The sequence below is a fragment of the Poecilia reticulata genome, chromosome 13 (assembly GCF_904066995.2).
Source record: "Poecilia reticulata chromosome 13, P_reticulata-male-v2, whole genome shotgun sequence".
Taxonomy (NCBI): Eukaryota; Metazoa; Chordata; class Actinopteri; order Cyprinodontiformes; family Poeciliidae; genus Poecilia; species Poecilia reticulata.
This window is the reverse complement of record NC_088842.1, coordinates 34,435,933-34,462,779: the sequence shown is the minus strand read 5'-3', so window position 1 is coordinate 34,462,779 and position 26,847 is coordinate 34,435,933. Positions and strand designations below refer to the sequence as shown.

The 26,847-nt window shown below is 42.7% G+C and overlaps 5 protein-coding genes across 7 annotated transcripts in view; 3 read left to right on the top strand and 2 right to left on the bottom strand.

Moving 5' to 3' along the window:
- Positions 1-3,579, bottom strand: part of LOC103475284 (olfactory receptor 52K1-like) — a 58,653-nt gene extending 55,074 nt beyond the window's left edge. The window contains exon 1 of the mRNA XM_081614341.1: positions 3,199-3,579. The gene's annotated coding sequence lies outside the window, so the exon portion shown is untranslated. The remainder of the gene's footprint in view (positions 1-3,198) is intronic.
- LOC145554658 (olfactory receptor 52N2-like) lies at positions 1,009-2,031 on the top strand. The gene has a single exon (XM_081614841.1). It carries the CDS (start codon positions 1,058-1,060, stop codon positions 1,991-1,993), a length of 936 nt encoding a protein of 311 aa, XP_081470967.1. The 5' UTR covers positions 1,009-1,057; the 3' UTR covers positions 1,994-2,031.
- Positions 3,580-6,125: 2,546 nt separating the features above from the next.
- LOC145554476 (olfactory receptor 52N2-like) lies at positions 6,126-7,064 on the top strand. The gene has a single exon (XM_081614266.1). The coding sequence runs from the start codon at positions 6,126-6,128 to the stop codon at positions 7,062-7,064; it is 939 nt and encodes a 312-aa protein (XP_081470392.1).
- Positions 7,065-9,514: 2,450 nt separating this feature from the next.
- Positions 9,515-11,979, top strand: or55e1 (odorant receptor, family 55, subfamily E, member 1). Its single transcript, XM_081614265.1, has 2 exons — positions 9,515-9,982; positions 10,078-11,979. Exon 2 carries the CDS (start codon positions 10,091-10,093, stop codon positions 11,096-11,098), a length of 1,008 nt encoding a protein of 335 aa, XP_081470391.1. The 5' UTR covers positions 9,515-9,982; positions 10,078-10,090; the 3' UTR covers positions 11,099-11,979.
- A 67-nt stretch (positions 11,980-12,046) lies between these two features.
- Positions 12,047-26,847, bottom strand: part of arrb1 (arrestin, beta 1) — a 34,026-nt gene continuing 19,225 nt past the window's right edge. For 2 of the 3 annotated variants that reach the window (XM_081614263.1, XM_081614262.1), the window contains exons 9-16: positions 26,240-26,324; positions 26,089-26,161; positions 23,198-23,335; positions 23,027-23,110; positions 21,439-21,462; positions 21,178-21,248; positions 20,422-20,470; positions 12,047-15,032 (exon numbers count right to left, since the gene is read on the bottom strand). In XM_081614263.1, coding sequence (XP_081470389.1) covers positions 14,921-15,032; positions 20,422-20,470; positions 21,178-21,248; positions 21,439-21,462; positions 23,027-23,110; positions 23,198-23,335; positions 26,089-26,161; positions 26,240-26,324 — 636 coding nt within the window. In that variant the 3' untranslated portion in view covers positions 12,047-14,920. The remainder of the gene's footprint in view (positions 15,033-20,421; positions 20,471-21,177; positions 21,249-21,438; positions 21,463-23,026; positions 23,111-23,197; positions 23,336-26,088; positions 26,162-26,239; positions 26,325-26,847) is intronic. The other variant, XM_081614264.1, reaches the window with a different exon arrangement.

Below are 26,847 nucleotides of genomic sequence, written 5' to 3'. Positions count from 1 at the left end.
GCTTTATAGGCGAGAAGAACAACTCCTAATTCTCTTTTGAAGGTTTATCAGAAATCCTGGTGCTGTGTTTTAGGTCAGCTGAAGGATTTTAGGACTTCTTTATAGTCCTAAAAGAGCCTTGAAACAGTGAATGCCTGGGCCATCTTGGCCAGACTGGTCAGTCAGCTTCCTATAAGACTCAGGGCTTTGGATACACCAGTTCAGATTACGCATACTTCCAATAATTTGGTGTCTTTGCAGGGCTGCCATCTGGAGTTTTATCTTCTTGTGAGGCTTCATTGGCTAAGTGAGGAATGATAAAGTTACCTAGATAATACAACCAGGTGAACCGACTCCTTAATCTGAAGCAGAGTCATGTCCTGTTGTTGAATATCTGATCTTGGGTGATGCATAGTCAACACTATATTTATCATAGAAGCTTTTATCTCGTTAGGATCTGGTCACCATAGGACTAGACGTCAAAAATCAGTTCACCTACAGACATTTGTCTAACAAAGCGACAGAAGGTTAAATCAATTATTGACTGGTGTTAAATTGGAGGTGTAAATGACTTGAGACATTGTGAACCCAATCAAGCTGTTTTGATAAGCTACAAACACATGGAGATCTCTTTGCCTAAGATGTTCCACTTAATCCTCAGAGTTTTGTTCTTGTTGTAGTTGGGAATTGAAATGGGCCATCTTCAAGACTTTGTTGTAGATGTAGCTTCCAGGAAGGTACTGGTTGTCTGTCTTGTTGGAAGTTGGACAACAGGCAGGAAAGGAAAACAAAAGGTTTGTAGTAGTCAACCATCCAACAGACCTTGTAATGCAAATGACTGACCTCAGGTGTGCGGAAACTAAAGCAAAACGAAACTAAAGGGACGTGTGGAGGCCGTGAAGAAGGACCTTTGGTTGCTAAACCACTCAGTACCCTGGAAATGAAAAGCAGTTTCCATAGATGCTGTTTGGTTAAATGGGTGGATTGATGGATGGGCATTGAGAAATGAATATTGACCTGGTTCTTTGTTTTCAGGCTGACCCTGAAGCTCTGGACCAGGACGGTTTTGTAGAAGACGATGATGGAACCATTGAAGGAAAACATTTCTTCACATGAATACTTCCTCTTCAGTGGCTTCAGTGAGCTTGGAGCTCTGAAATCCTTCATTTCTATCCCCTTCCTGATTCTGTTCTTTGTGTCTCTGTTTGCCAACTCCCTGCTGATCTATGTGGTCATTTCACAGAGGAGCCTCCACTCCCCGATGTACATCCTCATCGCCTGCTTGTCATTTGTTGATATGTGCCTGCCACTGATTCTCATCCCCAACGTGTTGCTGAACGTCTTGTTCAACGCGAGTGGAATCTCTCTGAGCGGCTGCCTGGTTCAGATGTTTTTGATTCACATGTTAGGAGCTTGTCAGTCGGCTCTTCTGGTCTGGATGGCGTTGGATCGATACTTTGCCATTTGCAGGCCCCTTTCCTACCATGATCACATGTCTTTACCTGGATTCCTCAGGTTTATCATCCCTGTTCTCATCAGGGATGTGATCATGGTGTCAGCGGTTGTGATTCTGGCAGGTAAAGTGTTGTACTGCTTCAGGAATGTGATAAACCACTGTATCTGTGAACACATGGCCTTGGTGGAGTTGGGCTGTGGCAGCACAGCCATCAACAGTCTGGTTGGGTTATTAGGAGTTTTTGTGGTCACTGTAGTTGATTTCTTGTGCATCACCGCTTCATATATAACCATATTCCACTCTGTGCTGCGTTCAGGTAAATCCAGTGCTAAAGCTCTGCACACCTGCTTCACTCACATCATCGTCATTGTCATCGGTTTGGCCTTTACGCTCACGGCTTTCTTGGCGTATCGAATGAACAGTCTCCCAAACGCTGGTCGCATTTTTGTCAGCATCATGTACCTGTTCCTTCCCAGCTGTATAAACCCGATCATCTACGGAGTAAGAACCACTGAGATTCGACAAAGTATCCTCAAAGTGCTGTCTTCTTATCGGTAGGTAAGAACTGTGAAATATTGTTGTAAAAAAAGACCACAATAAAGGACCTTTTCAGTCATTCTGCTGCTGTTTTGTTTGGGATCATTGATCCGTTTGGACCAAACTTCAGCCGTTGAACAGAATCACTCACATTTGACTGAGCAACACAGAGGAGGTTATGGCTCACTGGCTCACTCCTTAAATGACAAAAAAGCTCAAATCACTGGTTTTTCACCATACTTGATATACAAATATATCGATAATAATGGATCAAATGAAGAGTATGTAAGTTTTTTTCTTTTCCATTTAAACTTTAAAGAAAAAGTACACAAAAATAGCGAGTTGTGGTAGTGGAAGTTTCTGAAAGTGACTGACTAAATCCCTCCCTCTTTAGGGGATCAATAAAGAAATATTATTATTACCATTATTATTATTACTACTACTCAGCGTAAGGTTTTCATTTTGTTAATTATAGAGAATTAACTCCCTCTCTGGCAGCTAATTTTTGTAAATTACTCTGTAGCGTCAATCTAAAGATACAAGTCTTAGGAGTGTCTGTGTCCAGGATGTGTGGGGTCTGCAGAGATGTTAGTTGCCCTTTTCCTGTCTCCAGGCCTGTTCAAGTCCTGAATGATCGAGCTAAAACTGAACATTTCCACTTTTTTCTCCACCATTTATATGTTGGATGTCTCAGGCTGTCAAAAAGTGTCCATATAAGTAACAAAAAAATTTAATCAAGCAAAATAAATTATTTTTCCAAATCAGTTTTTTTTTTAATAAAAAAAAACATGAAACTTTAACAGAAACTGCAGGTGTGTCTGTATCTGGTGAATTTTTGGTTCAAACATGTTTGTTTTTCATTCAGCGGGTATAAAATCCAGAAATCAAACTCAATTTAGAGTAGCAATACTTTATAATAAAATTACTCACATAAAAGAAAACAGCACAACGTAGTAAAAATACTCTGGAAAGTTGTTTTTTCCAGAAAGTTATTCAAGTAAATGCAATTGAGTAAATGTAACTACTACACAAGTATACACAAAACCTCCTTTAAACTGAAGAAAATGAAGAAAATCCAACGATAAAAAGCAGACTGGAGAACTAAATTAATCTATTTCACATATTTAGTCTCTTTCAGGAATAAAGCGATCCATTAGCTGTATGAATTTAGCGTACGTTCGTGTTATGCTAGTCCTAATGATGGCGGCTCCCACCAGGTTACTTACCCCACCGGGAATTTCCGGTCCGGCATCAAAACTGCTCCAACTCCGGTCCAGCTGTCCACTCCGGCTCACGGTCCGGTTCTTCAGTTCCAAAATCCAGGAAAACATCCAGAAAAACTTTATAGCTCCAGCTATTTAGTTTTTTTTTTTTTTTTTTAAGTCTACAACAACATAGAATCCAGCTTCTTCCGGCGTGAACAACAGTCCGTATCAGCGGCCACGTACAGCTTCGTTATTGTTCCCACTATAAGTATTAAAAATAAAATAAAATACTTTGTACAATAGCGCTTTATATAGCGTTCCGTTCATTCACTTGTATTCTGTATTAGCTTACTCGCCGATCTGTCACATCCAAAATGGCGGGCGCTGTGACGTATCGCAGTTCTTAACCCCCGTTTCTTTTCCGCCCCCCCCCCTTCCCCCCAAAGCCATCATAGCCAATCAAATTGCTTAAACTTGATATTAACCTTGACTGACCAATAAGGTAGAAGCAACCACAAGGATTTACTGGCGGTAGTAAATGGCTGTTACTAGCAAAAAATATTTTAATGTGTATGGCTATTAAAGGGCATAAATAATAAATGTTTAAATGTAAAACACCAAAAGTTAAGTATTACTGTTTGAGGTGAATAGGTGTACCATGAATTGCAGTTAAGGAAAGATTTAAAGTGTGTGAGAGAAACCAAAGATATGACTAGTTTTCAGAAAAAAAACAGACAAGTTAACAATCAAAGCTCTTTATTTCTTCGTTTTCTCAAGGTTAGAATGTGAGAGAGAGAAAACAAACTAAATAAAATTTTTTACATTGAAACAACTTTTTATGGATTTTGTACCAAAGATTGATTGATTTTACCAGAAGAAATAAAGTTAGCAACACAGGAAATAATTTATTTTCAAACTGTATAAAATGTATAAAAAGATTTTATTGGTGTTGTGTTAATTATTTTTAGCATGTTTTAAGTTATAATCTTAGCAGCCAATGGTGACTTGACAAGAGGGTATAAAGGTGGAGATTCAGTGCGTTTCCTTTGACTGAAGTCATCTTCGGTCTGCAGACATTCAGCATCAAACTCCAGCCAGCAACAGGTGAGACATTTAGAGCCGAACTGTCAGCAGAGCTTCAGTAACTCCCAGTTCAACCATCAAATCTTTGATTTTGTCTGCTTATTATTCTCATAATGCAGGACGGTTGGTGTCTACAACAGGGCAGCTGATCTGAAGGACTTTGAACGTTATAATTTATTTCTTCAGGATTTGTATTGAAGTGAAGCTAAAATACAAACAGCTGCTTCTTCTGCTGCTGCTCTTCCTTGTTAATTTTTGTAAATTTTTGTTATTTATATATAACCTGTTTCCATTTTTTTTCTTTTTTATGCAAGTCAGAAATTTGGAGTCAAAAAGGATTTCTTTAAAAATGAAGCTGTCAGTGATTATTTTTTGTCAGGGATCAAATTTAAATTCGCAAGAACTGATAAAACACAAGATTTTCTGTTTTGTGATCATTTGTGGATCTGTTTTGCTTCCAGATCAGTTTTATGTCCTTCATGTTCTCTCCCGCCGTTGTTGCTTTGTCAAAAGTCATAAGTTTATCCTTCAAAGTGCAAACGCAGGACATAAAGTCCTCATAAAGATACAAAAACGCAACTTTTTAAAAGCAGGAACGTGTCAGTGGCCTGGTTTTGTTGAATATTCAACACATTTAGGGTGAAATTACAGCCTGGATGTTTCAGGCTGCAACATATTCTGCATCTTATTTTGTTTTAAATTTCAGCTTAGAAATTCTGTATCTTCAGGTCTCAACTAAGATATTCTTCAATATAATAATTAGTTATTTTCTACAAACTCCAAAGATACAAACTTGTGAAAAAAAGACCAGTTGAACTCAATTAAAAACTGACCATAATGTAACTGGAACACTGAGAGTGAAACTCAGAAATGACTGGATAGAACTGCAACAATTTATTGGCACATAGATATGAATTCGTTTGAATCGGCTGGAGAGGGAAAACAAAACTCAGTAGAATAGAATAAAATCTTTATTCTCATTGTCACAATGAAGCACAACAAAATTTAGGTGCAACTCGACAGATAAAAAATATTAAAGTTAACTTAAAGACAAAAATAGGCAAACTAAACTCTTGGCAGCAGTCACGATGGTGAGGGCTAATGGGTTAAAACTGGTTTTTATTTTGTTGGTTTTAGTCTTTATAGATCTGAAATGTTTGTCTAACGTGTCTTGAAATGTGAGCCGAAGCTTTCTGACATTCACAGTGCAGCAGAAGGGCCTCCATCGCTGGAACAAGTAGAATAGAATAGAACAGAACAGAATAGAATAGAATAGAATAGAACAGAACAGAACAGAACAGAACAGAATAGAATAGAATAGAATAGAATAGAATAGAATAGAATAGAATGCATTTTATTATCATTAAACAAGCATACAACGAAATTAAAAGCCCTTTTTCCAGTGCAGACATGTACATTAAAAAGAAGAAGTGCACGTAAAATGTATATTTACAAAAATTTACCAAATTTAGAAATACAGAATATGAATAAATATAAAATATATATAAATATTGCACAGTAAATATCAGGTACCAGTGGAGGTGAGGGGTGGAAATAACATGAGTGAATTTAGGATTGTTACAGCTGTTGGGAAGAAACTGCTTTTGAATCTGAAACATCTGCAGACATGAGGCGGACAGCATCACTGCAAAGAAAACTAAGTGATTGAGTTTGAATTGGCTGGACGTTTCCAGGGGCCAAGTTAGGAACGTCTCCACTGGGAAGAAAAATCAGATCATTCAACTGGTTTTTGAAAAGCTGTAATAAACAATGGATGGATGAACATTGAGAAATGAACATTGACCTGGTTCTTTGTTTTCAGGCTGACCCTGAAGCTCTGGACCAGGACGGTTTGGTAGAAGACGATGATGGAACCATTGAAGGAAAACATTTCTTCACATGAATACTTCCTCTTCAGTGGCTTCAGTGAGCTTGGAGCTCTGAAATCCTTCATTTCTATCCCCTTCCTGATTCTGTTCTTTGTGTCTCTGTTTGCCAACTCCCTGCTGATCTATGTGGTCATTTCACAGAGGAGCCTCCACTCCCCGATGTACATCCTCATCGCCTGCTTGTCATTTGTTGATATGTGCCTGCCACTGATTCTCATCCCCAACCTGTTGCTGAACGTCTTGTTCAACGCGAGTGGGATCTCTCTGAGCGGCTGCCTGGTTCAGATGTTTTTGATTCATTTCTTGGGAACATGTCAGTCCTCTCTGTTGCTCTGGATGGCTTTGGATCGATACTTTGCCATCTGCAGGCCCCTTTCCTACCATGACCACATGTCTTTACCTGGATTCCTCAGGTTTGTGATTCCTCTTCTGGTCAGGAATGTGGTCATGATCGTGACAGTGGTGATTCTAGCAGGTAAAGTGTTGTACTGCTTCAGGAATGTGATAAACCACTGTGTCTGTGAACACATGGCCTTGGTGGAGTTGGGCTGTGGCAGCACAGCCATCAACAGTCTGGTTGGGTTGATGACCGTGTTCCTGGTCACTGTAGTTGATTTCTTGTGCATCACCGCTTCATATATAATCATATTCCGCTCTGTGCTGCGTTCAGGTAAATCCAGTGCTAAAGCTCTGCACACCTGCTTCACTCACATCATCGTCATCGTCATTAGTTTGACCTTGGTGCTCACAGCTTTCCTGTCGTATCGGATGAACAGTCTCCCAAACGCTGGTCGTGTTTTTGTCAGCATCATGTACCTGTTCCTTCCCAGCTGTATAAACCCGATCATCTACGGAGTCAGAACCACCGAGATCCAAAAACACATCTGGAGGATGCTGTCATCTCGCAAGCTGTGACTTACAGCTGAAACACGATTTACATTTTTTGGTTCCATATTGTTTATTAATAAAAATGTTTCAAACGTTTGCTTGATAACATTTCAGTGTTAAGAGGATTGTGATGTTTGTAAGGAATCACTTTAAGTGTAAACTTTGAGCCCAGGTCACATTTATTGTAGAAGCTGTTATTTAAGCAGCTCAGAGACTCCCAGCAGGAGAGACTAATGAAGCAGAGCAGAAACCAACGCCAGAGGAACATGAAGGCTCCCAAATCAACTCACCTTAACATCTGCAGAGGAGGAAATCTGACCTTTTCTGGTTCAACATCAGGAAGGAAAACGTACGGAAACCTCAGTGATGATAAACACATTTTATGAGTTTAACTTCACCTTTATGCTGGTATGGAGAATAAACTCTGGAGAATCTGATTTAAACCTCCTGCAGCCAATCACAGTGCTGCTGCCTTCAGGGTCAGCCGTCCTGTGGGACGTCTGGACGTCGGCTATAAGACGAGCTGAGGGGAGACTCAGCGTCCTGATGAGGATCCAGCAGCAGGTAGGACATTTAACTGGGTTAATGTTTCAGTTTCCCTCTGAACGTTTCCACACAGAAACTGGAGTTTATTGATTTAAGCAGATCAGAGGTCAGACCTGGTTTTACCATCAATACCTGATCAATAGCTTCATGTTTGCTCAGCTGCTTGGTTTTAATTTAAACCAGTCTAACGAACCAGACACAGTGTTGTGGTGAATTTCTCTGGTTCTTCTATTAATCCAGTTAGTGATGGAATCAGGATTGTGTTCACATTCTTGCAGTTTTGTTTCTATAAAACTGTATTTTTACTTAAAGTTCCTAATTTAATGTAATTAGGGTTTAGTTAGAAGTTGAGTTTTTTTCCTTCATTTTTTAAATTAAAATGCAAAAAGTAAATTGAATTTAACAAATATTTATTTGATTTTCCTGCATAATTCTTTGTCGATGTTAGTTTACATGATTATTTGTGAAGGAGGCGGTTTTGTTCGGTCACTTTGTGTTTTCTGTCGACTTAACAACGATCCCAAAAACTAAAGAAACATTTTAACACGAACTTGCAGAAGGATTTAAAATCTGAAGTCACGACCGTCACGACCGTCCCAGAACTTATTGCGATAAACAATAATATTGTTGTTTTAAATGCAAAACTGAAGTTTAAAACTCCAAATCGTTTCTAAATCTGGGTTTTGCAGTTTTCTTGACCAGGTTCTGGTTTTGATCCAGAATGTTTTTTCATTTCCTGTTGATCCTAAACAGGGATTTTATTTTTCCTTCTCTCTGCTTTTATTTTGAAAATGAAGCTTTGATCAAAGTTAAAACTAAAAATGATCTAAATCATATTTTAAGCAGTTTTTTCTGTCTGGTTTGAGGTAAAACTGATGATTCTGTTAGTTAATAGATTTTATTTTGTCTGTTTTTTATTCTGAGCAGTGAACTCATCACCAGAATGACTGGAAACCAGCAGAAGAAGAAACACTTTATATTTATATTAATTATCTAAATACAGACAGTAAATCTAGTTCTACCTCCTGAGACGTGTTTCAGTGTGAAATTAAATTAAATAATGCAGATTTAATTCATGCGAACTGACAGGAAATAACTGAACCTTTTTATTTTTCTGTTTCGCACCAAGTTCTTGTATTTAAGCAGTTTTATGATAAATGTTTCTGTAATAGTTTGAAGGATTTATAGATGATAAAATCTGTTCCACTGAGTTTAATATCTAAATATTCAGAATGTATTCAGAGCCATAAAATCATAATCATTATGGGGGGAAAAAATCTGAATTGTTTTATTAGTATCTGCATCCTGCTGTGATTTTGTTGAATAGATGTTTTATTATTTCACAGACTAACAAAACTAAGTAAGACTTTAATATTTTTATATAACTCGCTTGCAGAGTTTGGTAGTAAAATTACATTTACTTGAGCAACTTTTTAAAAAAAGAATAATTTAAGAGTATTTTTACTTTTACTTGAGTTATTTTATTATGAAGTATTTCTTCTGTTACTTGAGTAAAATTTCTGGATTTTGAGTAAAAACAAACATGTTTTAACCAGAAATCCACCAGACAGACTCACACCTGCAGTTTCTGCTAAAGTCTAATCAGTTTTTTTATTGAAAGAAACTGATTAGAAATATTTTGTTTTGCCTGATTTTGTTATTTTGTATTTATCTAAATTATTTTAATTTCGGTCCTTAAAATACAAACATTTTAACCCTTTAACTTTATATTTTGGTTCGACTGATGATGTGATTTTTAAATATTAAAAGATTGATCATTTGATCAGGTACTTCAGTAAACTTTTTACCAAATACTTTTTCACTCTTCCTGGAGTAAAAACATGTTGAAGGTTTTGGGTTTCCTGCCCCCTCAGCACAAAACGGCAAATAAAAATAGATTCTGTTAGTTAAATTGTTCTGAAACATCTCAGAATGAGGAATGTCAGCAAAAAAAACCAGATTATCTGAATTATCTGGTCAGATTGGAGAAAATCAGACAATATTTTCACAGAATCATCTGTGAAAACCTGGGAGTAGTGATGAACCTGAACCTTCAGCGTCACATAAACACAGTTACAAAGTCGGTCTTCTATCACCTTCCACTGAGAGAAAATACTTTCAAATGCTGTTGGTGGTTTATGAATCACTGAACAGCTTAAAGATCTGCTGCTGATCAACCTTCCAGATGAAGCAGCTTTCAGCTTCTATGCAAACTTCCAGAAAACTGCAAAACAGCTGAAACACCGAGTTCCTTTAAATCCAGACTAACAGCTACATGTTTAGAGTCGCTTCTGAAACTAAATGAAACGTTGATCAACATTCTGATGTGTAACGACGGCAAAATGTAATGTTTACCAGGCAACGTGTTTTATGAGGCTGTATTTCTGTTTTGTTGTTTGGTAAAGCATTTTGAAGTGTTGCTGAAATGTGATATACAAATAAGGTTGATTGGTTGATCGACTGATTGATCTGTCCAACCTGTTGTTGTTTCCAGGTGAGGCGGCGCCATGTTGGACGCTCCGCTCAACAGGAACTTGTCCCACTCCAGCTTCCGGCTCAGATGTTTTCCGGAGCTGCAGGACCGCCGCTGGACTCTGGCGCTGCTGTTCTTCCTCTGCTTCCTGTCTGTGCTGCTGGGAAACTGTGCGCTGGTCTACGTGATCCGCAGGGTGGCGCGCCTGCACAGCCCCATGTACGTCCTGGTGTGCCTGCTGTGCGTGGTGGACGTCCTGCTGGCCTCCGTCATCCTCCCCAACATGCTGCTCAACCTGCTGTTCGACTGGAGCCACATCTCGCTGGCCGGATGCCTCATCCAGATGTTTTCCACGCACTTCCTGTCGTCGCTGGAGTCCACGCTGCTGTTGGTGATGGCGCTGGACCGCTACGTCGCCATCTGCAAGCCGCTGCGCTACACGGACGTCATGAGCTCCTCCGCCCTCCTGAAGCTGCTCGTCTTTGCGCTCCTGCGCAGCGTCTCCATCATGTCGGCGCTGGTGGTTCTGGCCGGTTCTCTGTGGTTCTGCGGCTCCAACGTCATCCAGCACTGCTACTGCGACCACATGGCGCTGGTCCGCCTGGCCTGCGTCAGTACGCAGAGGAACCACGCGGCTGGGCTGGCGGTGATCGTCTGTTTCGTGGGTGTGGACATCCCCGTCATCTTCTTCTCCTACGTGAAGATCGTGCAGGTCGTGGTGCGAGCGGCGGCGGCCAGCGAGGAGCGGCTGAAGGCGCTTCACACCTGCAGCACGCACCTGATGGTCATCGTGTGTTTCTACCTGGTGGGCACCATCACCTTCCTGTCCGGCAGCCTCAACATTCCCATAGCAACGGGCATCAACACCCTGATGGGCGTCGCGTACATCCTGATCCCCGCGACGGTCAATCCCATCATCTACGGCGTTCGGACCACAGAGATCCGCCGAGGCCTTCAGAGGATGTTCAAGCTCAGAGAAAGGAAGATCTCGTCTCTGACGGTTTCTTCTGGAAAACGACAGACTCTGAGAACATCCGGTTAGGAGCCCACAAGTCTGACTCTTCAAAAGTAACGCAGTACAAAGTGTTCATGAACCAAAGGCCTCCATCTTAATATCGTGACTTTAACTAATACTGAAGACAAATTAGGAGCGTCCTAAGTAATCCGGCTCTCAAGGGCCGCACCTGATTGGACCAGCAGGTCATTGTGGGCGGATCCCAGTGTGAACGTTAGAGTTTCTCCATAACAGGAAGTGTTTTCAATGACATCAACTATTGGTAACAAATAAAAACCATTTTAGTTGTGCTAAGCCTGAAGCACTAATCATAAACATTAGCTGGGCTAAAACTAAAGCGCATTAGCTTCTGATATTTAGCAGAAGCTAATGCTAAAGTGCTAAATTCCACCATGTTGGATATCCAACATGGCGGAAGAGGAAGTGGAACTGCTGCGTGAACAGTCCTCATCCACTTCAAAATAAGAGCATTAACATAAACATTAACTAGTTGAAGAATCTGCAACAGTCAATCTAAACCTAGACGTTTAACTTTATTCAACTGAAAGTTTGCAAAACAATAAATCAGCATTTTAAAATGTATCTGGAAGATTAATGAAGTGGAAGCTAAGTGCTAAACGCTAAAGTTAGCCAAAATGCTGAGGAAATAATTAGAAGTGTGCCCACTGCTAAAATGAATGCCCATCATTTCTCCTTTTCTTAGATTAGGACTAATTTACTCCTCTGGCATCAAACTTTCATTTATTTCTTCAGCGTCACACGCAGCTTTTTAATAAGTAATGCTCCTATTTGATTGTACACAGATATTGATGAGCAGGAAGGTCTTAATAACACCATTATATTTAAAAACTAAATCAATTTTGTAAGTGAAATAATGTGAAACTGGAAAAAGCTGTTAAAAAAATAAAAAAGTTTTGATCACAAATGTCATCAGGCTGTGTATGAATATCATGGCTGACAGTGAAAACACTCACAGAGCTTCTAATAGTGTTTTTATTAAAGACTGTGGGGAATATACAAGTTTTCTGACAATATCAAAATAAAAGACAACTGGAACTAAAGTATAAACAGATATGATGCATTTCTTCCTCATCCTCCGACTTCCAGTCTCCAAGACAAACTGGTGTCTGTCCGTGTTTCAGACCCAAACACCTGCCAGACTTCAGGAAAACACAAGTTCAGGAATCTCACTTCATATTAAAATCAGCAGATAATAAACAGAAACCGTCATGAACGGCCACAGGGCTGACGAACAGAAAACTGTTAACATTCAACACACAGCTGAGCAGTTCACAGATCATCATCAGGAGGAACAAATCCTGCTTTTAAAAAATACAACTCACAGGAATCTACAGTTAATTATAGATTACATTAATTATTTTACTATATATTAATATGTGGAAAATATTGTCAAAACTTAAGCAATTTAAGGGGTTTCCATCTTTTACTTTATCTGCTGTTCAGGCCACCACCAGCAGGTGGCGGTAACACAGCAGGTTGTGCAATGTTGTGACAAAGTATTCACCCTACACATTTTTAATAAGTATTTTATCACATTTAATTGAACTCATCCACTTATCAGACAAAGATGATTTCATTTTACTGAGGGGAAATAACAATAATAACCACCTGAACCAGATCAAACAGTGATGCCACTCCATGTCTGTTCACTGCCACTGAGCTTCTGCTCAGCAGAAATCTTCTAAATCACAGACGGGATTTTTCTAAATCACTGTGGAAGTATGGGAATTGTTTTAGAACCAGATTTTAGCTTGAACTTTGACTTGGCCACCCCAGAGCTTTGGTTTCTGTTTTACATGTTGATCAATAGGGCTGCACAGTGGTGCAGTTGGTAGAGCTGTTGTCTTCCAGCAAGAAGGTTCTGGGTTCGATTCCCGGCCCTGGTCTTTCTGCATGGAGTCTCCATGTTCTCCCTGTGCATGGTGGGTTTTCTCCAGGTACTCCGGTTTCCTCCCACAGTCCAAAAACATGACTGTCAGGTTAATTGGTGTGTCTAAATTCTCCATAGGTGTGTGTGTGTGTGTGTGTGTGTGTGTGTGTGTGTGCATGGTTGTGTGTCTCTGTGTTGCCCTGCGACAGACTGGTGACCTGTCCAGGTGACCGTTAGCACCAGCAACCCTCCCGACCCACTAAGGGATGTTGATCAATATCCTGCTGCAAAACCCAAAAGGGCTTGAACTGATGGTCAGAGCTTCCTTCAGGGTTTTTCAGAAAGCAGAAATTATGGTTCCATCAATTTTAGTAAATCACCAGAGTAACAGGAGACCAACAGCCTGACACCAAATCCAGCCGTAGCTCCGTCTCTGAAAGGCTGCGTTGGTTTTACTCCAGATGAAACGGGACCAACTTCCACGTTCGACTCATCAGGGTGTCAGCGGTAAATGTGAGGAAAACCTTTGTGTTCTTCTGGATCAGCTCTGGTTCTGGAGTTGGAACTCTCCCATTTTCTCTTTTTTCGTCATCAAGCATGACCTCTGACCTTAACTGGGGCAGTGAGGTCTGCAGAGCTTTAGGGTCTTTTCCCTCCTGACAGTCCGGTAAACTCGGTGCAGCATTTGCTGCATTTCAGCTGGTGCAGTTCGCCTCCTCCTGAACCGTCAGGTGTTTGTGTAGCAGCAGATCACTGAGACCCACCTCCTGAAGCTCCTGCAGAGAACGCACGAGCATCAGAACCAAAGCTGGTCTGATGGTCTTTTCCACCACATGGACTCTCGGCTTCATGTAACTCTCGATAAGCCGTGGTTTCAGGGCGCATTAAGGAAAGACGTCCAATGAAACGCTGTTCCAGCTGGTCAGCAGGATGAGGCTTCCTGTCACACAAGCCTGAAAACACCAGCAGGACGTCTGAGCAACACAACAACCAGCCAGAGGAGGCGCTGGCCTCCGATTCGCCCAATCACAATCCAGTCTAGAATCTGTAGGCAACCTATTAAAGTTAGGGTGGTCATAATCTTATGGCTGGTTGGTCTGCATACCAGCTGTTGGGACCATACATAAGAAATGTCATTAATTAAGGCCACTTTTCACTGATCTTGCAGGACTGTCTTCACCTGGATGTCAGAACCGCGGCTGGGTTTTAAGAAGAACCATGAAGTACAGCAGAACTGTGTGGAGTTGGACTCGTAACGATCTCTGGTGTCATTTAGGAGCAACATGCATGTTCCAGTGGGTCCCACAGCATTTCTTTAACTATACCACTGCTTTGGTTTTTCTACGACTGGTGAGCTGGGCACAGCTTTCAGAGCTGGAAGATTATTTCAACCCAATGATGATGATTTGGGAAATGATCAACGTGTCGGAACAAACCAAGGATAACTTCATTATTCATGAGCTCAATAAACAATAAAATACTGATATATTTCATGCACTGGTTCCTTGCTGATCGTTGGGTCGGTGCCTCTTCACCACCTGCAGATGCAAGCTGAAGTCCCTGATGTTGATCTGGGGGGGAACCGCTGCAAGTCATCCGAATGTGGCAGTGTTTTTGTTTTTAAAAGACCCTTCAACATAAAACACTGAAGCTAACCTCAACACAACTGAACTCCTGACCGGTCTCTAATGGAAATACGAAGAACAAAGAGAGGCATGCTTCCAGCGACCGCCGGCTCTGAGTTCCTGCTGAGGCTCGGCCTGACGACACAAGGCTGCGGTATTCTACACCCTGCGGGACGCAGAGAGAGGACGGATATGAACAAACACACAAACACGCCACCACCGAGTGTTTGGAGGGTGTCCAGACTGTGGCTCGGCCTACAGGTAACCTCTGCCGGCTCCACACTACAAACAGCAGCAAAACAACAACAGTGACGGCCGCGGCGCCCGTCGCCTCTATCTGTCGTCGGGTTTGGGTGAGTCCAGCGGTTCCTCGTCTTCCTCCTTCTCGTCTTTAGCGCCAATGAGCCGCTGGCGGGCGAAGTCCTCGAATATGATGTCATCATCACTGAGGGACGGAGAACGTGACTGAGGTTAGTTCAGAGCTTCGGTGCAACATCATCAATCTGCTGCCCACACAAACAAACCGCTGCCCAAAAGTATTCATACCCCTGGAACATTTAAAGTTATCGCCTAACTCCAGAAATATTTCCTCTTGCTGCAACTGAAACTACGTGGGTCAGAAGATTAAAAAAAACGTGTTAGTCCCACTTTTATGCAAATGATCATTTTGACCTGCTAAATATTTTGGGATTTTGTGACTTTCCTGCGTTTTCATTGATCCAAATAGTCTAACCAAATAAACACGGTTTAATGTGCGCGGATGACTCAGAGGGAACAGCAGCAGCTTTATGCACTTGGTTTGTATTCAAGTCATGGCTGCAACAAAATGCTAAATTAGGACCTGTGATACGAATTATGGCTGAGTGCAACTCAAGAAACGGCTGCAAGGGAATAATCAAAAGTCTTCAACTCCCAGTGGCCGCAGCACAAAACATCATAAAAACTAAAATCAAAGAATGTTGCAGAAAGTCAAAGAACAACTGGTGATGCAAGAAGTAAGTAAGTAAGTAAGTAAGTAAGCTTTATTTCTATAGCACTTTTCACAGACCAGGATCACAAAGTGCTGCACAAAGTATAAAAATAAAACAATTTAAAACAACATACAAACAATAAAACACAGTAGTACACTAAAAGCAAGTTTAAAAAAGTGGGTCTTAAGTTGTTTCCTGAAAGTGTCTATACAATGTAGAGATCGAATGGTGCAAGGTAGCTCATTCCATAGGCGGGGCGCCACAGCTTTAAAAGATCTGTCTCCACGAGTCTTAAAAAAGGTCCGAGGAACCGTCAACAAGTTCAGATTCGACGACCTGAGGCTCCTAGTCGAAACATAAGGCTGTATGAGGTTCTTAATGTAGTCTGGCGTCTGTCCATGAAGAGCTCTGAAAGTCAGTATCAGGATTTTATAGTGCATCCTGTAAGATACAGGCAGCCAGTGCAGGCCTTTGAGGATGGGTGTGATATGTTCCCTCCTGTGGGTGCAGGTGAGCAGGCGTGCAGCAGAGTTTTGTACTACCTGCAGACGCATTAACTCCCTCTTATTAAGACATGTAAACAGACTGTTACAATAATCCAGTCTCGATGAGACAAAAGCATGAACAATCATCTCAAGCTCACCATAAGTCACCATTTTACGGAGTTTAGAAATGTTCCGAATTTGGAAAAAACAGTTTCTAACAAGCTGATTTGTGTGCCGCTCCATCGACATTGCTCCATCCATGAAGACACCCAAGTTGCACAGGTTGCTCTTAACTGTGCAGCTCAAGTTCCCAAGATGCTGCTTAATTCCAGGCACAGCACTGTCAGGAGCAACAATCAAGGTCTCAGTCTTACTGGAGTTCAATAATAGGCTGTTTTCAGTGAACCATTTTGTCACTTCGGCCAAGCAACTAGTGAGAGCGCAAAGTTTATGCGGCTCACTAGGCTTGAAAGAGCAGTACAATTGAAGATCATCGGCATAGAGATGATAGGACACCTCACTAAACTTCTGAATGACCCTGCTTAGAGGAAGTAGGTACAGCAGGAACAAAACAGGTCCCAAGACCGATCCCTGCGGCACACCCCACAAAAGCCCTGCAGAATCAGACACTACATTTCCCACTGACACACTAAAAGTTCTACGAACCAGGTAAGAGGTGAACCATTTCAAAACGCAACCCGACATACCAACCAAATGTTGGAGCCTATTTATCAGGATGCCATGGTCCACTGTGTCAAACGCCGATGACAGATCCAATAAAACCAGCACAGAACATTTACCGGTGTCCGCTGCTATCATGATGTCACTGAACACCTTCACCAGGGCTGTTTCAGTAGAGTGAAACTCACGATACCCTGATTGAAAAGTGTCGAAAATGTCATTCGCCTGCAAAAATGATCTAAGTTGGATGCAGACCACCTTTTCCAGGACTTTGGCCAAGAAAGGGATCTTGGATATTGGCCGGAAATTCTTGAGTTCAAAAGAGTCCAGTCCCGGTTTCTTTAACTGTGGCTCCACAATGGCATGTTTAAAAAGACTAGGAAACACACCGCTAAGCAAAGACATGTTAAACATTTTTGTAATATAGGGCCCAATGGAATCAAAAACCCTCATAAACAGTTTAAAAGGGAGAACATCTAAAGTACCAGAAGACGGTTTCATTTTTTTGATGATGATGAAGATGTCTTCCACAGTAACGGGCTCAAATGAGGTCCAGCTCTGAGTGGGAGGTTCAAAATGCTGTAAACTATGGCAAGGCGGCAAGCTGTCCTTTATTACTTTGACCTTATCAATAAAGAAATCCAGGAACTCATCACAGGTAATTGTTGAATTATAAAGATTTACAGCAACAGGTGACACAAGAGAGCTGATAGTATCGAAGAGCACTTTAGGATTTCTTTTATTTGAGGCAATTAGACATTTAAAATAACTTGCCCTGGCCTCCTCAATCCTCCTATTTATGGACAATATTAAGTCCTTTAAATGCAGCCTGTGGACCTCCAATTTAGTAGATTTCCATAAGCGCTCAGTCTGGCGGCATGTTCTCCTCAGAGACCTAATTTCATCATTTATCCATGGGCAGAGACTTTTCTGTAGTGCCTTCCTAGCCTTAACTGGCGCTACTTGATCCAAAATATCAGCACATTGGCTATTAAAACCATTCACAAAACAGTCCGTTTCAGTGAGATTATTAAGAAGTGAAGGATCAAACTTATCACAGAAAAGCATGGCTGTCGCCTCCGTGATGATTCTCCTCTTTACCTCAGTAAGTACAGGCCGAGGTTCAGACGGCACCATCAAGTCAAAGAAAACACAGTGATGGTCACTCAGAAACACATCCTCCACACACACATTGGTAATTTGCAAACCCAATGCAAATACCAGGTCCAACGTATGACCCTTGTTGTGTGTGGGACCTGAGACATACTGTGTAAAGTTAAGCGACTCTGTCAGCGATATAAGGTCTCTTGCTGGAATAGAAGTAACATCATCAATCTGCAAATTAAAATCACCCACAATCAAGACCTTTCCCAATCTAATTATAGAAGATAAAAAGTCAGTAAAATCCTGAAGAAAAGTCCCAGCAGAGCCAGGAGGGCGATATATCAAAATAGTATAAAATGTATCTGAGGAACCAACTTCCATCATAAGGATTTCAAAAGAGGTGATGTGGCTTGTTTCTGACAGTCTACATGTGGACCGGTCACGGTGCACAGCAGCCAGTCCTCCTCCACGGCGTCCTGAGCGAGGCTTACCTACCGCCAAGTAACCAGCAGGACAAAGCTCATTTAAGTGAACAAATTCATTTTCCCTCTGCCACGTCTCTGTGAGGAAGAGGAAGTCCAAGTTTTTCCTAACAAGGAGTTCATTAATAGAGAACGATTTATTTGAAATTGAACGAGCATTCAGTAATCCAATCCGATTTTGCGATGACAAAGAGGTCAGATCAGGAGTAAAGTCAGCTGGGCACATCGGGATCGGCTGAAGACATCTCCCACGGTCACGTGGTAAACAGCGGTACTGGCATGACCGATACTGCCCTCCTGTTGTATGAAAGAACCGTTGAAATGGACCTTGGGCCCGGGTAACTCGTCCATCGTTGGTCCAGCGATGTCCACTTCTAGCTCCACAACCCGGACGAGTGGCGTGACGCGTGGATGGGGCAGCACCACCAGCTGTAAGGCCGCGTACGAGTGGGATCTGACGCAGCCACCTGTAGCTCCGATTAGCTTTAACCATACGCCTCACGCCACGCCTGATCCGAACTTGGACACCCGCTCGGCAGCCTCTTCTCCTCCTCTTCGGACTTCCCGGACGTCGCCGGGAAGTCCGGGAAGTGCAGGAGAACCAAAGCATCAGGCGTCCGGTGGAAACGGCGCAGCGGCCAGACGGTCCAACAGAGACGAGGCAGAAACACACTTTTCAAGTAAGTTTGCACCAAGTCTTGGGTAAATCTCTGGGGAAAGAAATCTGGCCTTCGTTTGAATCTAAAATCGAATGTTTGATGCTAAAAAGTAAAAGCGTTTATGATTAAATATGGTGGTGGAAACATGACGGTTTCAGTCAACAGAAAACCTAATTACAGTAAACAGCAAAATAATCATGGTGAGAGTTTCGCTGCTGTGTTACCTGATAAATATTTTTACTCATTACTGAGAGATGAATGGATTATTTTGGTTTTGCCATTTCCTGTTGATTAACTTTAAATCCTCTTCCACCTGCAGTTTGAATAATTTGGCATTTTGCTGCTGCCGTCTGTAAATCTGTCAGATGTTTCTCTGTTAGAGACGGTTGAGGTGAAGATCACCGTCAGCCACAGGGAGTATGAGCTTCAACACCTCATCCCCGCCACGCCTGGAGGCTCACAGCCATTTCATTCCCACCATGTGATTGGCTGATGTGCTCTTCATTTTCACCTTTTGTTGAACAGGTGTCTCTAAAAATGAACCTTGAAAAACCAGATTATTCAGACAAGAAGCACCAACATCACAGCCTTCATCTTAAACCTTCAGAGGAAGGTTGTAGGTTTGATTCCAGATTCCATGTCGACACACGTTAACCCAAAGCTGCCTACGAATTGGTGAATGGGTGAAACCCGGTTTGAACATGGCTGTCCATTTACCTTCTTAAAACACCTGATAATCTTTGACTTTGTCCAGACAACAATACATGTTTGGCGAGTTGAGAAGAAGGCAGAAAGCGAAGTGGAATCGATATCCAGAGCAGATGCAAGTCTAGCCTGATGAGAGGATGAATTTTAAGTGAACAAACACAGAGATGCTTCTGCTGACTCCCGTTAGGTAATATAGGGATGAACACACATTTTACATATGTAGAGTAAAGCCTTCGATAAAACCCGCAGCGTGCTGCACACCATGAGCCTGGACGCATTTTGAGAAAATGAAGCCAACAAACCACAATCTGCTTGTTTTCAACATTTAACTGATGGTAAATTCATGCGCAGGCTTAATGAGACTCATTAGACCGAGTCGCGGCTTGTTCAATTAAAAAGCTTCCAAAGAAAACATCAGAAAGGGCATTAAACTGAAAATAAAACCAGTAATGAATCCCTCTGAGCAAGGCAGACCTCCTAATAGGGTCTTAAAGCAATCTCACTATCACAGTAATAATCAGAGAGATCCAGAGTGGCTGCTGACAGCCAGAAGAGTTTCCAGTTTAAAGCCCATTTCCTGCAGCTCCCACAGCAGCACGCATTAGGATGCATTAAGGCTGAGTCTCTGGAGACGACTTCAGAGCTGCTAATGCGCTAACGGGCCGAGAGGAAACCCTCTCTGCTGCCAGCACCGTCCAATCAGAGAGCCAGCTGACGAGCAGGAAAGACGGGAGGGCTGCTTACTTTGTGTCAAACTCAATCAGGTTAGTGTCGATCGGAGCTTCATCTGGAGCTGCGGAGAGTCAGAAAGAGGCAATCAGAGCTCTGTCATCACATCACAAACCAACATGATTCACTGCTCTTCTCCATGCAGGGTTTCTTCTTCTTTTTTCTAAGACAACGTTGGCGTTGTGGGCAGGATTTCTGTCAACAGTGCAAACAGAAGTGAGACACACCGGATTCGTTATGGAATCCGATCCGACAGAAAAATGTTTTCACCGTTTCTGTTGACATTATATTGACATTCTACAAATAATCTGCAGGAGAACATAAAACTCACTCTAAACACACATTTCAGTAATGACAGCCGTCACCGTATTACCAGTGTAGATGCTAACATTAGCAGATGATCACACATCAGAACATGCTAGGATCGTTATACGGCAGATCGCTTCCATGTGGGAGAAAAGGAACCCCAGACCATGAATATTAACCATAGTAACTACTCATGTATTCATATAGAGGGCATCAACAACCAAGAAATAAGATGTCAGATGGGAAATAACTTTTGGTTTTCAGCCTTTAAGGTGAAGGAAATTCCTCCTGTTTGATTTCTTGGGGGCTTGTCCGGGATCATCAGGCTGTTTTCTATCCAACGATGTAATCTAAGCCATGATGGAGAACTTTAGCAGATTTAACAGTTTTAATCCAAAAGGCAGGAAGGTTTTTTATTGAAATAATTCAGTTTATTATCGAGTCAGAAATGTGAAGACATCTCACCGTCTCTGTAGATGGACTCCTCCAGCGGCTTCGGGTGCATTAATGTGAAGGGCAGCTCAACAGAGACGTCACTGGAAAACAGATCATCCAGGTGCACTGAAGCTCATAAAACATCACTTTTCAACTGCAGATTCATTAAGGGCTTTTATTAAAGTGGATGCATGTCACCACCAGAAAGGCGGTGCAGTAAGATGTTCGGATGACCTTTGGTAAATCTCAGCATGAACGTTTCCATCCGTGACAGAGTGAAAGGTTGGTTACCTGGAAGCCAGATCTCCGAGAAGCCTGAAATCAATACATATTTAACATCATCAGTTTCAGAGCAGCATCATTTCCAGCTGTTTAAACTGAGTCGTCTCTTCATTTCATGTTGTTATGACGCACTTAGTCACTTCTACAAGCTGATTCTTTCACCAAAGAGTGCATGTTAGAAACTGGAGTCAGAGATGAGAGAGTTTTCTCTTAGGAGCTATAGCTCAGGGGTGAGCAGTCCTGGTCCTGGAGGGCCGGAGTTCTGCAACTCTTAGACGTCTCCCTGGTCCAACACACTTGAATCCAGCAGCTGAATCTCCTCCTCAGTGCAGTCTAGTTCTCCAGAATCCTGCTAACGACCTCATTATTTGACTCAGGTGTGTTGAAGTAGAGACGCATCTAAAAGTTGCAGGAGGCCCTCGAGGCCTGGAGCTGCCCACCCTGGAGCTAGCTCCTTTAGACTTAAAGTCGCAGAGACCCAAACTGTAACTGTGGCTCATTTTCTGAAAGGATGCATGAAAACTGCAGGATATTTTTCTTTTAATAACTCTAAAGCTGAATATTTATTAAAAGTAATTAAGAACTCCAGAATCAGTTCCCATTTTCCTTTCCTGTGGTTCTTCAAAGTTTTCCTAATTCACCCTGAGAAACACCAGGTTTTCAGCTAAATCACTCTGTTTGATCTGAAATCCTGTTTCCTGTTAAACGTTTAGAAAACAACTGGGATCAGATTGCATCAACCTGTGGCAGGTTGTCTTTAAACGAAACCGATGAAGTTTCAGGATTTCTCTGTGGAGCTTCGTCCTTCCTGGACTGATGTGGCGTTGTTGGCAGGATTCCCAGATTTATTCAGGTTTTTATGCTGAAGTTACGCAGCCTGCCATGAAACTCGGGTTAAAGATCCAACACGTCCCAATGGTTGGGTTTCAAGGCAACGCCTGCCGCCTACAGCAGGGGTGTCCAAAGTCGGTCCTGGAGGCCCGGCTGGAGGCCCGGCTGGAGGCCCGGCTGGAGGCCCGGCTGGAGGCCCGGCTGGAGGCCCGGCTGGAGGCCCGGCTGGGGGCCCGGCTGGAGGCCCGGCTGGAGGCCCGGCTGGAGGCCCGGCTGGAGGCCCGGCTGGGGGCCCGGCTGGAGGCCCGGCTGGGGGCCCGGCTGGAGGCCCGGCTGGGGGCCCGGCTGGGGGCCCGGCTGGAGGCCCGGCATCCTGCGTGTTTTATTCTCTCTCTAGTGGTGGCAACAACCTCCTCAGCATGTCAGTGTTCTGCTTAGGCCTCTAATGAGCATCATGTGGTCCAGGTGTGCTAAACCAGGGAGAGACTAAAACATGCAGGATGCCGGGTCCCCAGCCAGGCCTCCAGCCGGGCCTCCAGCCGGGCCCCCAGCCGGGCCCCCAGCCAGGCCTCCAGCCGGGCCCCAAGCCGGGTCCCCAGGACCAACTTTGGACACCCCTGATCTACAGACTACAGATCAAAACCAGCGTTTTAGCTCATCCTGATGCATTCCCGGTAGTGTTTATTAACGTGTTCATTCCCGGTAGTGTTTATTAACGTGTTCTTCCCGGTTGAATGAGTGAAAGTAGAGCTGAGATTCAACCCACCCGCCTCGTGACACCACCAGCTTCACTTTGACTTTGTAGGACACGATGATGCCGAGGATCTCCCTGTTGGCTCCTTCTCTCAGGCTGCCCAGGAGAGCAAACACGCCGTCAGACACCAGCAGCCACCTCTCCAACTGACAGTGAAGGCACCACGAGGGTGGCGGGACTCACAGAGTGCTGGAGGCCAGGTTGGTGTCTTCGTGCTTCAGTTTCCCGTCCAGGGCGAGGCCGCGCTTCTCCCGGTTGTTGGCCAGGAATGGAGTGAGGGTGAAAACTTTGCAGAACGTTGAGCTGGGAGCCACAACGTCACTGCAGACACAAAGGCAGAGTTACTGCTCAGCCGCCGGCGGGCAACACGTTCTGCCATGCAGGCCGACGAGGAGCCGAAGGAAGAAAAAACTAAGACCAAGCAAAGGAAGCGTCCTGGTATCGACCGCAGAGACAAAACCTGAAAGGGATTTTCACGACGCGCGATGGGACCAATGTAGGACGGAAACCGGCACACTCAGGAATGTTCTCTGAACATTTTTGAAAAGAACATTTTTGAAATTAAGAAATTTCCAAGTTTTTGTAGAAAATTTCTGATGTTAATTTCAAAATCATATTTTCTAGCAAACGGAGACTCTGAGTTTCTGCAACGGCCCAAAACGCTGCAGCAGGTTTAGCAGGTTTTCTGTTTAAATGTTTTTCAGTTTCTTTTGGGCTCGTTTGAATAAATGTATTTTCAGGAACAACTGGATTTGGGTCACTTTGTTTCAACACGTTTGCCATTTTTATCCAAGTTTAAGAGAGAATAAAAGCTGATTTTCAGTAAAAGTCTCTGGATAAACTCGGTTTTATCTTTTATTAAAACCTGGTTAGAAAACGTGAACACTTTGTTTTATACTTTACATTTTCCCATGTAGGAAAATTAACATTTTTAATTCTGCGTCTGTGGGCCCAAACCGGCCGGTTCTGGGTTTCCAGTCAGTTTACGGGTCTCTACTGGGTCTGAGTGTGTTTTTAATTTAATGCATATTTTAAACTACATCTGTCACAATAAGTAATTAATCCATTAAGTGCATCATAAATTAAAATGTGCTCAATAATTTCCATTCTGGTTTCTTCAGTTATGACATTATCAATTTGCTGTTAATGGTTTAATTTCTGTTTTATTTACTGTTTTTGATTTTTTTATAAAATTAAAGTTTAATGGTTTGAAGTGACAAACTTTCATTATTATACTTTTTTATCAATATATTACATGAAAATGGTCCAAACGAACAATATTATCACTTATCACAATAATTATTTGGGCAATTTATCAACATTTATTGTCATGACGGGTTTATTATAAACTAAATATTTATTTTAACAAAGTACTTCCATTTATTTTGATTCAGATCCCAGTTTGGACCAATTAGCTTCTAAAATATGAGACTCTGATGCCTGATTAAACTAAAATAACATTAAATGACACCAACCTGCTGGCAGGAATTAATATTAATGATAATAAAATATTTCCTTACAGCAAACTCTAGCTCAGTGGTTCTTAACCTTTTTTGAGGTACCAAACCCACCAGCTTCATATTCACTGAACCCTTCTGTAGTGATAAATAAAATATGATTTTTTTTCCTCCAAATTCAAGACATAGGGGTGACCTAACTAGTCTAGTCGGGTCACTGCATGATCACCAAGTCTTCTTAAAGGTAGAGTCTCTGAGATCAGTTCTTCAACATGTAGTCAGTGTTTTCAGTAAAGCTGATCTGACTGTCCAGGAACGACCCAGGTATTTAAAATCTTCAACAAGTTGGCCATCGGGAGAAGCTGGAACCACTTTAAGGTCTTTACATCATTTAATTAGCTCTACATTCTTAAGAGAATGAAAAATTAATAATAAATAATAAAGACTTTGCGGTATTCTGATTTAGTAATGTAATTATATTAGTTGTGTTACCACCCCCACGCCACTAGAGGCAGTACCAACCCCGAAAAGATGCGACTAAGGAGCAGATTTAGAAGTTCACCGAAAGCTACAGAATTTGGTAAAAACTGTGAGTTTTGCTGAAGTAAATAAAGACACAAGTTCAAATCCCTGCTGAGAGGAGCTCCTCCAATCAGGGCTCCTCCACAGCTCTGATTGGCTAAGCAATGTAACGTGATCCTCTGATTGGCTAAGCAATGTAACGTGATCCTCTGATTGGCTAAGCAATGTAACGTGATCCTCTGATTGGCTAAGCAATGTAACGTGATCCTCTGATTGGCTAAGCAATGTAACGTGATCCTCTGATTGGCTAAGCAATGTAACGTGATCCTCTGATTGGCTAAGCAATGTAACGTGATCCTCTGATTGGCTAAGCAACGTAACGTGATCCTCTGATTGGCTAAGCAACGTAACGTGATCCTCTGATTGGCTAAGCAATGTAACGTGATCCTCTGATTGGCTAAGCAATGTAACCTGATCCTCTGATTGGCTAAGTAATGTAACCTGATCCTCTGATTGGCTAAGTAATGTAACCTGATCCTCTGATTGGCTAAGTAATGTAACCTGATCCTCTGATTGGCTAAGCAATGTAACCTGATCCTCTGATTGGCTAAGTAATGTAACCTGATCCTCTGATTGGCTAAGCAATGTAACGTGATCCTCTGATTGGCTAAGCAATGTAACCTGATCCTCTGATTGGCTAAGCAATGTAACGTGATCCTCTGATTGGCTAAGCAACGTAACGTGATCCTCTGCAGCAAGTGATGGCAAAGCGGGGCGTCATCACGACTTTCCACAAGTGTGTCTTTACCTCCGCGGTCAGCAGAGGCTCCGCCGAACCCCTGAGACCGACTCACTGAACCCCTGGGGTTCGACCGAACCCAGGTTAAGAACCACTGATATAAAGAGAATATAGAAAATTATTTTAAACTGTTTGTCAAAAGACTCCGTCCTGGATTAGATTCATCTGTGAATCGGCTGCATCTTGTTCTTTGGTTTGTAATCAGAGACTAAATGTTGCTGAGCTGAACTTTGATTTGAGTGATTGGAAAATGTTTTCTGATCCCAGTGTTTGTGTTTGTACTGAGTGAGACTCACTCCGACTCTTCCACGGCGACGGGACACTTGTACTGCGCCGTGTTGAACAGGCAGATGTCCGCGTACTGCCGCACTGCACACACACAAACCAGAGTTAAACAATCCAACATGGCCGCCCGCCGCTGCAGGAGCCACAGGAAACGGCCTGAACCTGAGATCTTCATCTTCTTCACCGTCTTGTTGGTGTTGTTGGTGACGTGAACGTTGACGCTGATGGGCTCGCCGTGGTAGTAAATCTGAGACAGAGCAGAAGAACTTCCATCAGAACGACGTCTGGACAGGAAGCTACTGTTAGCGCAACCTTCTGGACAGGAAGCTACCCTTAGCGCAACCTTCTGGACAGGAAGCTACTGTTAGCGCAACCTTCTGGACAGGAAGCTACCCTTAGCGCAACCTTCTGGACAGGAAGCTACCGTTAGCGCAACCTTCTGGACAGGAAGCTACCGTTAGCGCCGCCTTCTGGACAGGAAGCTACCGTTAGCGCCGCCTTCTGGACAGGAAGCTACCGTTAGCGCAACCTTCTGGACAGGAAGCTACCGTTAGCACAACCTTCTGGACAGGAAGCTACTGTTAGCGCAACCTTCTGGACAGGAAGCTACCCTTAGCGCAACCTTCTGGACAGGAAGCTACTGTTAGCGCAACCTTCTGGACAGGCAGCTACCCTTAGCGCCCCCTTCTGGACAGGAAGCTACCCTTAGCGCAACCTTCTGGACAGGAAGCTACCGTTAGCGCCGCCTTCTGGACAGGAAGCTACCGTTA

What these genes read in the sequence shown, in the direction of transcription:
- LOC145554658 (XM_081614841.1), top strand. Translation starts at nt 1,058, where the DNA reads ATGATGGAACCATTGAAGGAAAACATTTCTTCACATGAATACTTCCTC.
- LOC145554476 (XM_081614266.1), top strand. Translation starts at nt 6,126, where the DNA reads ATGATGGAACCATTGAAGGAAAACATTTCTTCACATGAATACTTCCTC.
- or55e1 (XM_081614265.1), top strand. Translation starts at nt 10,091, where the DNA reads ATGTTGGACGCTCCGCTCAACAGGAACTTGTCCCACTCCAGCTTCCGG.